The sequence below is a fragment of the Ctenocephalides felis genome, unplaced genomic scaffold (genome assembly GCF_003426905.1).
Source record: "Ctenocephalides felis isolate EL2017-DRISC unplaced genomic scaffold, ASM342690v1 CF-g0.4_SCAFFOLD_03570, whole genome shotgun sequence".
Lineage (NCBI taxonomy): Eukaryota > Metazoa > Arthropoda > Insecta > Siphonaptera > Pulicidae > Ctenocephalides > Ctenocephalides felis.
In genome coordinates this window covers 25561105-25573231 of record NW_020539724.1, presented here as the reverse complement: position 1 = coordinate 25573231, position 12127 = coordinate 25561105, and the positions used below count along the sequence as shown (strand labels likewise).

The 12127-nt window shown below is 29.5% G+C and overlaps 1 protein-coding gene across 1 annotated transcript in view; it reads left to right on the top strand.

Moving 5' to 3' along the window:
- LOC113383662 (proton-associated sugar transporter A-like) overlaps positions 1–7971 on the top strand; it is a 41200-nt gene extending 33229 nt beyond the window's left edge. Inside the window, exons 4-9 of the mRNA XM_026621913.1 lie at positions 112–213; positions 2746–3002; positions 4159–4404; positions 4558–4688; positions 6076–6250; positions 7581–7971. Coding sequence (XP_026477698.1) covers positions 112–213; positions 2746–3002; positions 4159–4404; positions 4558–4688; positions 6076–6250; positions 7581–7808 — 1139 coding nt within the window. The 3' untranslated portion in view covers positions 7809–7971. The remainder of the gene's footprint in view (positions 1–111; positions 214–2745; positions 3003–4158; positions 4405–4557; positions 4689–6075; positions 6251–7580) is intronic.
- The last annotated feature ends 4156 nt before the right edge of the window (positions 7972–12127 follow it).

Here is a 12127-nt window from a genome sequence, read left to right as displayed (position 1 = left end):
AAATTGAATTACATGAGAATAATATAATATTTAAATAAAAATAGTACAAAAAACATTAGAAAAATCAGAAAAATAAGAATTTTAAATTTACAAATTTATTATAATTTGCAGAAGATCACGCTAGAGGATTAAGCAGTTTTACCATACTCGCCGGTCTTGGAGGAACGTTTGGCTATTCATTGGGAGCAATAGATTGGGATTATACTTTTATCGGTATGTATCAACCAATGAATGGAGAATTTAATAGTGATTTGTTTTTAATTTTGATGGTTGGATGAAATTAAATAAATGGTTTAGGGTAGGGCGGGGCTAGTTGAGCAAATTTTTACTTAAACGGATGTAGCTCCTCAATGGAAAGTCTCAATAAATTGCTATACGGCTTAATGGATTTGTTGTTTATCGCTTAACAAAAGTGTTAATACTATTTTTTGGTAATAAATAGAATTTAAAAGCTACAGCTGTTTAAATGCAAAAAGTCAAGTATGCTCAATGTACCCCATAGGTGGGGCAAGTTAAGCACTAAGAAAGTATAATAAAATAATAGGTTCAATGTCGATTAGTAATGAAATAAAATAAGTTTTTAATAACCAGTCCTATATTTATAGTCTTTATTGACAGAGAAAACAAAACTTATAGTAATTTTCCTTGAATAATTAACCAAAAGTAGAAGCAACAAAACAATATCGTATCTTAGGAATTATTTTACCATTATATTTAGTATTTTTGTTTAAAATCATTATTTCTTTATATTATTACTCATAGACTTAGCTTAAATATTAAAAATAATAATTAATTTTTGGAAGTTAATGGTAAATGTCTTAGTGACAGAACAGGTTTAGCCACTATGCTTAACTAACCCCAACTAGGAACTTCAAAATAAAAGTGAGTTTATAAAAAAACCGTGATAATTATATTCAGAATCTCTGTGTATATTAAAAGTTATATAATTATATGGAAGAATAACATTTACCTGATTTAAAATAAATAACATTTGACTAAACCAGACGAAAACTCGTGATGAATGACTTTTTTACTTTTTTAGTCTCAAAATAAACAAAACGCCCGTGAGCCTCACTCATTTGTCCAGCGGCCACTAGCGATCGCGGGATGTTTATTTCTCCCAAACCTCTATCTTTCCGCCATATAATGCCTAAACGGACGGTGAATAGTTTTCGAGATATTTCGATTGCTCAACCTAATTATGAGAATATGTATACTGCAAGAAATAATCTTCGTCGGAAAAATTCATCAGCAGAGTTGGAATAACTATTTATTTAATTTACCTCTTATAAAATTGATTTTATTAACTTCATTTTCTGTTTTATCTACTATTTTTCATTGTTTGCATTTTTGCCAGAGTCATGGTTCAGTTGGTCCTTTTTACCCACCCAGGTGTAAACCTTTATAGAAGCTATATAAAGAAAACGGCAGAATCTAACCTAAAATTAATTTTACATGTTATAAAACAATTAAATAATATATACTTAAAAGATTTATGTTAAGTAAACTAAACAGTGCTGAAAACCAAAAACACTAACAAGAAGAAAAAAAAAGTTTTGTTACGGATTTTCAAACATTGCCGTAAATTTTCCGTTAGCGATATGGTAAGAATTTGGGAATGCAACTCCGGTATACCGAATTACCGGTAAACCGCCCAATTTTTCGGCGGTATTTTTACCGGTATTCACCCCAAAAATACCGGTATTTTCGGTATTTTTACATAAGCGCTATTTGATGCATAATACATAAAAGTTTAAATTTCTCGGAACAAATTTATCTTTAAATTCCATAATCGCATAAACAGCTATATCTTCAAGTGATTCTATAGGATAAACAAATGTCAAATATTATCTCAACTCGTCATTAAACTGTATATTTATTGCTTTACTAAGGGCTACATATCGTGTTACAATGAATAGAATTGGACTGATAGATAATGGTGTTTGTTTCATCTTATGTAAAAATGTAACAGTTTTTTAAGTGATATTTGCGCCAAAATATTTTATATCATACTGATTACCCCTGCGTAATCTTTATTTTTTTTCTTACTTTATAGATAATAATTATGATAATTACTAAATATTTTTGCTTTTTAATACAATCATAAAACATTATTTTTCGAAAACGTTTCGAAGTTTGAAAATACTATAGAAGCATCACACTGTTTTAAATAACAATACTCAACAATTATAGTAAATTATTATTTATCTCGACAAAGTATCGGATAAAGACAATACAGTTTATTATAATAAAGTAATATGATCTTTTATGAGTTTTTGGTCTTTTTTACTCATAAGTTTGTTTTTGGTGATGAGTACTCAATATGCTTTATAATTATTTAAATTGTATATAATTTTGTTAGATTATTATTTAAAAAAATTAAATTAATTGTTTAATTGAATATTGTTGTAGTTGTATATACATTTTTTTATATTTGTACTAGTAACGTTCAATTTTGTTTACGTTTGCTTAAGATAATAAAAATACCGGTAATTTACCGTTATTCCGGTTTTAAAATGAAAAATTACCGAAATACCGGTATTGAAATTTTCCATCGGTATTGCATTCCCTAGTAAGAATCAAGGTGATGGCTGCTTATACATGGTTTTCTTTCTACTTTTTTATCCGTGGACCGATAGGCCCCTCTTCTACCGTATTATTTTTATTCATGTTGTGAGCGTAACTGGCAATTATGATAAACTTGTAAATAAAAAAAATTAAATAAATTATTTTCAATTATTTTAGGTGAAATGCTAGGTGGACACATGAACGCGGTTTTCACACTAGTTGCAATCATATTTATTCTCTGTGTTTTCACTACATTAACCAGTTTCAAAGAAATTCCACTTGACGAATTACAGAGTGTTATAGAAATGAACAAGAAGAGTCAAATAGCAACTGGGCCTTTTGACAACATTGAAAATCAATTTAGTATTTCTGAAAAACCAATAAACCTGGAAAATATATCAGTTTATGGAACGCTAAATGAAAAAGTAACTGAGGTAAGTTTGTGAATTTTGTAGAAATCTAAACAGGTTTCTAAAAGAAATGATAATAACAATTTAATAAAACATGATCTTAACCGAATTAAAACATTATATATGAAAGCGTTGTATTTGCAAAATGAATTGTATGTCGATATAATCTTAAAAAACTATAGCAGATTATCAAATTTAAACAATTTTTTCATTCATGTTAGTTGTTTCTGATAAATTGTTTAAATATTACACTTTATTAAAAAATGAACATGCGCCTAGTATTTTCTAAAAGCGCGGTCGATAAAACCAAACTTTAGTTAATTTTCATAATGTAACAACTTGTCTTAGGTTTCTAATACCTTGGTATGTTCATTAAGGTCAGTAACACTGTTTCACATATAAGTTTCTCTAAAATTGCCATAAAAATATTTCTTTGACAATCAATTACAAAGAAACGACTCGACCAATTATTGTCAAAAACTAATCAACACGATTCCCAAATGCTGTCTTCCGAATAGTTTTGCAATTTTCAAAAACAGTTCAGATTTATTTACAAAAAGTTGGACGAAAAAACTTCCACCTTTTTGCTAATTTTATAAAAGTTCATGTAACTTGCCTCAAGGCTAAATACCAAACCAACTAATTAAAATTAAACTAATCGCAAGGCCGCAATATATATATATATATATATATATATATATATATCGCTAAAAAAAGTAATATTTTAGTAAGTTGTATAAGACCATAGTATATATCGCTAAAAAGAGTTCTAAGAAAATCGGCTTAATTTTTTTTTTCAACAGTTAATTACAAAAAAACAGCTCAGCAGATTTTCACCTAAAACTAGTCAGTATCATTTCCAACTAATATCTTTCGAACAGTCTTTGATTTTTTTAAATCGATTCGGTAGTATAAGCTTAAATGTCGATAAAAAGATTAACGCTTTGTTCAAAATTACAAAGAAACGGCTCGGCAGATCGTCGCACAAAATTGATAACGCTGTTCACATACACACATACTTTTTCCCAAAATTTGGTCTCATTCGATTCAGAATGGCTTGAAACGTCGAGAAAACATAAAATTAGCGAATCGGATTTTTTATGAAAACTTAAACTTCTCCTTCGGGAAGTTAATAAATAATGTAATAGACATGTATCTAATTATTCTATATGTGGTTTAGGAAACCGTGGTACATCAAAGGACATCAGCTAATTCGACCTTAAGTAAAAGTCCATCAACGTGCGATTCGCATGTTGCTCTTGAAGAACACATGCCCTTATCGCATTACTTAAAAACAATATTCAAGTTGCCAAAATCTATACGAATGATCTGCGTAACGAATTTATTCTGCTGGATGGCTCACGTCTGTTACTCGCTCTATTTCACTGATTTTGTTGGAGAAGCTGTTTTTCATGGAGATCCAAAGGTAAATAGGCCAAATCAAATTAAAAATCAGTTATAAAATTTATACATAAATACTGCCAAGCACAAATACCTATGTTCTGAAAAATCTTTTGCATATAATTATAATTATTAATATATATTCATAATGCAATTATGTATTTTATTTCATCACAAGGCGCCTCCAGGTTCCGAGAGCAGAGCACGATTTGAACAAGGTGTCAGGTTTGGATGTTGGGGAATGGCTGCTTATTCATTGAGTTGTTCTTTCTACTCAATAATTATTTCAAAACTCATAAAAAGATACAGGTACATCAGTGTGCGTTTCAAATTTTTTATGATATGATATTATAACTCTAATTAATTATATTCAATATCTAGGGTAAGACTGTTTAAGAGGGGATTCTAGTGTAGAGATATGAATTTTAGATCATTTTTAAATCATTTTTTATTTTCTATCAACATTAAAATTTGGGGATGAGTCTAGTATATACCAGAGAGGAGTCTATAAATAAGATTCTCTTAAAATTTCAATCGGTCCAGTAAAACTCGATAAATAGTGCAGTAAACGGAGAGGAAAAAGGGGTATAACCTCTGATTTTTTTTACTGTGCTCCGAATTGAATGAAATTTTGGAATTAGGTTCCTTACCCTCAAATTCAAAAGTAAAAACAATTTGAGTTGCGCCATCACCCCCCGGGGGGATGACACCCCTTCTCAATTGTGTAATTATATTTTTTCAAAATAACGTCGGTAATCGATAGAAAAACTAAAAAAAAAGTTTTTATAAAATCGTGAGTTTTCTGAAAATAGTTCGTACTAAAATAGTGAATCTGCTAGAAGCATAAAATCTATAATGAAGTGAATTCTAGATGAAATGTGAATTACTAATTCTGGTGGAAATGGTGCTCATTAAACCATATGATTTAAAAAAAAAACTTTGTATATGCTTCTTATTTGCATGATAGTTCACTCATTTTATACGCAAAAAACTTGTAACAGCACTCATTTTAGAGCTTATATTGAGCACTATAAAACCCAATTTCACCGAAATGCATAAAATGTAAATCCTCGCCACTTGATAGCTGTAAATACAACAATTAAATCTTGGACAAAATAAAAAACGAATTTGCTCTTTCAAATCTTGCTTAATATTATTCCTAGAACACTTTATGTAATACCGATTTATTAAGATTTTTATTGACACTATTTTGTTCATTACATGATCATCGTTAAAATATTTATTTTAGGAGATATTTGCAAAAAAAAAAACGAAGAAAAACGCCAAAAATATATGAATCTTTAGTAACTTGAAAAGTATTAGTTTTTGTGAAAAACTATAAAAAACACTTTTTTCTTATAATTAGTTTTTCTATCGATTACCGACGTTATTTTGAAAAAATATAATTACACAATTGAGAAGGGGTGTCATCCCCCCGGGGGGTGATGGCACAACTCGAATTGTTTTCACTTTTGAACTTGAGGGTAAGATGAACCTAATTCCAAAATTTCAATCAATTCGGAGCACAGTAAAAAAATTTAGACCTAAAACGCTCCGTTTACTGCACTAAAATTGATAATTTGATGTTGAAAATTAATTTATCCAAGTTCTAATTTCAAAGAATTATATATCTCTCACCAATTACAGTTTTGCTTTTAATAATAATCTTATCAATAATATTTTTTCCACTTTTCAGATCTAAGAAAGTATATGTTGGTGGAGTATTAGTTTACAGTGCAGGAATGCTGATGATGGCTATTTTTAAAAACCGTTTCGTTGTGATTGTTCTAAGTGGCGCAGCAGGAATTATGTATTCAACTTTGTTCACAATGCCATATTTGCTAATTGCAAAATATCATGACAAAAACGCCGTAAGTAAAAATCTATTGTAGATTGAATTTGTATAACAAAAATTTTTTAACGTATTCTTTTAAATGGGGAATGATGTGAAGAATATATTAAATTTAGATCCTAATTTCAAATTTGAAAACCCTCATTGATTATCTACATACATTTATACCCAACAAAGATGTTAAGTTAGATGTTATGTTAGAGAAAAACCTAAAGAAGATAATACTTTATATTACTGACTTTCATTTTTACTCGAGATGAAGTATTTAAACTAGTTGGTCTTGGTAATTTGCCTTGAGACAAGTTACATGAACTTCCAGATATGTGCAAATAATCGACTCAATCAATAAAAAATTAATTAATTTACGAGTGATTAAAAGTATTCCGGGTGAATTTATTACACATTATTGAAAACGAACGAACACGTTAATCGGAGTATTTTCTAAAAGCAAATTTTTAAAAATCAATAATTTTTATAATTAATCCAGTTTTCGTAGGACTTTAATAGTTCAGTATGTTTATTAAGACCAAGTACTCAATTGTTATACCAAGTAAATCGTCTAATTTTAATTTTAACAAACGTCAAAAAAACTACTCATTTTCTCAAACTTTGATGAATTTTTAAAATTAAACTACTTGTAAGGCCGCAATATTTCAGTAAGTTCTATAAGACCATGATATATATCGCCAAAAAAGGGTTCTATAAAAATCGGCTCAAATTTTTTTTAACAGTTAATTGCAAGAAAACGGCTCGGTAGATTTTCATCTAAAACTAATCATTATCATTCCCAACTAATATCTTTCGAACAGTTTTTGATTTTTTAAATTCGATTTGGGAGTATGATCTTAAATGTGGACGAAAAGTTTAACACTTTTTTCCAAACTACAATGAAACGGCTCGGCAGATTCAAGCGTTTTTGAGCAAATGTCGATGAAAGGTCTAGTTTTGACAAAAGCCAAAAAAACGATACCAATTTTTGCAGACTTTGACGAATTTTTAGAGTTGTCGTAGGGCCGTAATATTTTAGTATGATCTATAAGACTATGGTATCTACGGTGCAGCCATTTTTCAAAAAAACATCGAAGGAAGTCAGAAATCAGCTCAAATATAAGCACACCCACATACTTTTTCCCAGTTTGGTCTCAAACGATGAATATTTCGAAACTTTGAGAAAATATAAAGTTAGTCGTATTTTTAATGAAAACATTAACTTTAGAGAAGTTAGAAATTAAATTGCTTGCTGAACTCAATGAAACCTTATATAAGATTTTATGCCTAAAGATATTTTTTATAATTGATATTTCTTATTATTAACTAATGTGCTTTGTCTAATTATGGTTATTTTGCAGTTTGAAACAAATGAACAAGGTGAGCCAATTGAAACGGGTCAAAAACGAGGACTAGGAACCGACATTGCATTAGCAGGAAGCATGGTTTTCATAGCCCAATTAGTTCTTTCTCTGTGTGTTGGTTTTCTGGTAAATTTAGCTGGCACTACAACTATTGTTATAGCTGCAGCTAGCGTATTAGCTTCTTGTGGAGCAATATTTGCAGCAAATATAATGTTTCTTGATTAATTTCTTTGAAACCCTAAATGCAACAGATATTTATGAAACAAATTGATGCATCAATTATATTGGTGGGGTAGAGCGGGGCACAAAGGTCCAATTTGACTTTGAGCACTTATATTGTAAAAACCAAACCAATTATATCTCAAAATAACATATCAAACAAACGATTTAAGCGATGCAAATTATAAATTTCATTTATACAGAAGATAACACTGTATACAACCTTGATATGGTATTACGTCAGAAATAATTATCAGCAGAGTTGGAATAACTATTTATTTAACTTATATCTTGTAAACTTACTATTTTAATCTAATTTACTTTTTTATTTACTATTTATTATAGTTTAAACATTTTCCAGGTTAAAGGCTGAAATGTTTTTTTTCAAACCCACCCACATATAAGCTTTTATGAAGGTTATATAAAAAAAACTATTGAATCTTACTTTAAAATAACAAAACATTTCATAAAACAATTAAAAAACGTATTGATAAAAATTATATTAAGGTCTTTTAAACTAAACACTGTTTAGTAGTGCTCACGACCAAACAAGGTAACAAATACTTTTGTAATGGATTTTCAAACATTGCCGTTTGAACTTTTATCTCCCGATAGCGATGTCCTAAGAATCAAGATGTTTGCTAGTTATTCATTTTTTTTCCTCTACTTTCAAATATTGTTGTTAAAATATTCTTCACTTTACTTATTTTTGAAATATCGGTAGTGGACCTCGTCACCCCCGGACCTTTAAGCCCTACTCTACCCTATACTTGCATTTATTGATTAAAAACTATTCTGCAAAACTCCACATTGTAATGTAAAACTACTTATAAATCAAGCTATTATCATGATAACAGCTGTATATGCATATACAAGAGTAATTCTTTTAGTTTGGCATTATATTTAAATAGCTTATTGATGAAGAAACATATATTATTTTCTAGACTCTTTGAATAAAAGACTTGAAGTTGTATCAATATCATCTTAACTAGGTATAAAACTATTAAAAAAAAAATATTAATATAAAATTTTGAGACCTTCTGAGCGTGCTATGAAAAAGTTATGACACAATTGAAAAGGGTTTATTAAAACATTTTACTTGTTAATTATTATAGTACTCTAAAGAACAAGTTCGAATCCTTATAGTTGGACTTATTAATTTATTAATATATATATATAGTTTATGAAGAACATTTTTCTAAGAAATCATTTTTACAAATCGTTCTATTATTTACTTATTTTCCGAATTTTAGTATATTTTTTTAAATTTAATTTTTGTGTAATTAAAAAAAACATTAATTATAAAGTACAATACAATATAGCGTAGTCAATAATATTTTTATGTTTATAAAAAAGTATATTTTTTAATTTCTTTACAAATTTATAATTGTTCAATTACATTTCTTCAAAATATTATTTGCTTTTTCCTTTAAAATGATTGTATTACAAATGATCTAAAATAATCAATAGTCTCCCTACTTTTGTAAAATGATTTAAACTGTTAAAGGTTTTTAAATAAATAAAATATAGATTATAGACAAATCTAATGTAAATTCATAAAAGTTGCATGGTAAATTCAGAATTGTATATTTTCGAATAATAATTAATGACAATAAAAGTATTTAGTCCAGCATAATTATATTTTCTTTACAGGAAATATTTTGATGTGAAAACTTTGTTATAATATAAGTATGTTATAATAATAGTCAGAGAATTTATGCATATCCTTTTAATTGGGGAATATGTGTTGAGTGAAACACATCTGATTTATTAACATTGCCCATAATTGTAGATACATCTCTACTATAGACAACTATTGACAGATTTGTCCATAGCGAAAAATGGTTTTATATGATGTTCATCAATATATAAAAAGAGACAAATTAATTACATATACTGAATCATTTATAAAAACCACACCCAGTATGCATTGGCGATGTATCGTGTCTGCAAATGCGCAAACCATCTCTTTTATAAAGGTCTTAGGTCTCAGGTTAGAGGTAAAGCCAAAAACAACTTGTTTTTACTAAGAATAAAATCCATTCATCCTATATTTATAACTACAGTTAACCCTCTGTTAACACGGCACTCTGGATATACAGTTCCCATACTACGCGGAGCTAAAAATCCGACATTCCTTCGACTACACGGACTTCCTATTACACGGTTTTTGTTGAACAGCCCATAAGTTCCTTGCGCAACCTATGAGTGATTCTAGTAACTTGATATCAAAAGGGTATTATTGTAAGTTTTGTTATCGACTTTTATCTTTTAGACATGCCTGATTATATAATAGCTGTCTAAGAACACGTTTGAGCTATCTATTGCGTCGCGCCAATTTTTGAATAAGGTGTCTATGTTACACATATCATTCGTCCTACTTCAAGTTGTATTCCTTGGACTCCATACAGCATTTGTACTAACTCTGAGTCTCTCATAGCGCGGTTCCCATACTGCACTATATAAGTTTCCATAACACTACGAATTAGCCTAAATTGTATGTTAAATACAAGTTTTTTATAGCACGGTTTCCATACTGCACGACACGCACTTGCCGCGTTAACCGAGGGTTGACTGTGTATAGATTACTCATATTTAATACGAATACGCACAGAAAGTAGGCAGCAATTTTTTAACTATGCCGCCATTTTTTCCCATCGCAATACCGTTTGGTCTCCACCATTTGTTACCCGTATCAAGCCTTCTGGGTTGACCCTAACAAACCAGAGCCCTGATAAAAGTATCACTATGGGTGCATAAATGGAACAAGTGCGTTGGATAAGGAAAGGAAAAGGAATTAAATAAAAAGAAGTAACTTGAGGTCAGATCTGATGAGTAAAGTGGATGGTCAAGGAGTTTCAGTCGTAACTGGAGAATTTTAATAACAGCAAAGACAATGGCGCGTTGTCATGGTGAAACTGGATTTTCTATTACTGCAAATGTGGTCATTTTCCGCAATTTATGCCTTTAGTTCGTCAAGTAATGATGCGTAGTAGGCTTCCGTATTGGTTCATTCTTTTTGAAGATAATCGATTAAAATAATTCCATAACTATCCCAAAATGCAAAAGACATCACACTCCCAGCCGAAATAACTTTTTATGTTCTTTTTGCAGCTGTTTTCCACTATGAAGTCCACTGTTTTGACAGTAGTTTTGTTTTAGGCGTGTAATGGTGAATCCAAGATTCATCTACAGTAATTAATCGGCCCCAAAACTCAGATCTATTAGTCTAAATATCGTTGAAAATGTTTATTCGAACCTGGCTTTGGCCTAACGTGAGCAAACGCGGCAGCCAATGCGCGGCCGGCTTTCTCATGAGTAAATTTCCCTTTAAGATGTAACAAATACATTTTCATTCACCAGCTTTTATTGACGAGCGGCTCCTTTTTCGTGTTGAGGTCGGAAACTCTTCAGCGCATCCTCGTACATAATAACGTATTCGTCTAATTTAAAAGCTCTTATATTTTGTACACAAAATACTGCAATGCTACAGTATTCATAATAATATATTTGAAAACATTTAAAACAATTGTTGTCAATCATTAATCAATTTTTGTTGATTATTATTTATTTTTATACTTCGAATGTTTAATTACTCGAATGTTCCGAGAAGTTCCAGCAATTTGCTTTAAGGCACAATGCCATGCATGACTACTTTTATTCTTTAATAACACAGTATCATACAAAACCACTTAAAAATTTGACATTGAAAAATATTAAAAATGATATCATGCAATTGTGGCATAGTGAAAAGTGAAAAATTAGAGGATGTAAAGTATACAAGAGCTGTTTCGTAGAGTATAAAATCAAACCTTTCAACAAAATCAAGTAACATGTCAATAATCAATAAAAAGAAACAATAAATTTTGGAATCATCCATATATGTATATTCAACGAGATTTATTCTCTTATACATAATTTGCATTTGAAAGTGTTAAATTACTAGTTGTGGTTTTGATTTTCAAGTTCACGCTTTATTCATCTGCTCTATGGCCTGTCACATTTCAGCACAAATGTTGTTACATAAAAAATTATTTTGTACTCTTACAATAAATTTATTGTAAGAGTACAAAATACGGCCCTAAAAGAACACTTAAAAATCATAAATTTTTGCTTCACAGGCAATTAACAGAAGCAAAAACCTTAATATTTGGTTATTTTCAATAATAAATTTGCAATTGCCACGTTTATCAACACCCTGGGATGTGATTTTAATCATCGTATAGATACTTCCACACCGATTCCACATTGACAGACCGATTTTTCTATGAAAATTAAGACTTGTGATCAAACGTCATACAAAATACAAAATCAATTACTTATTT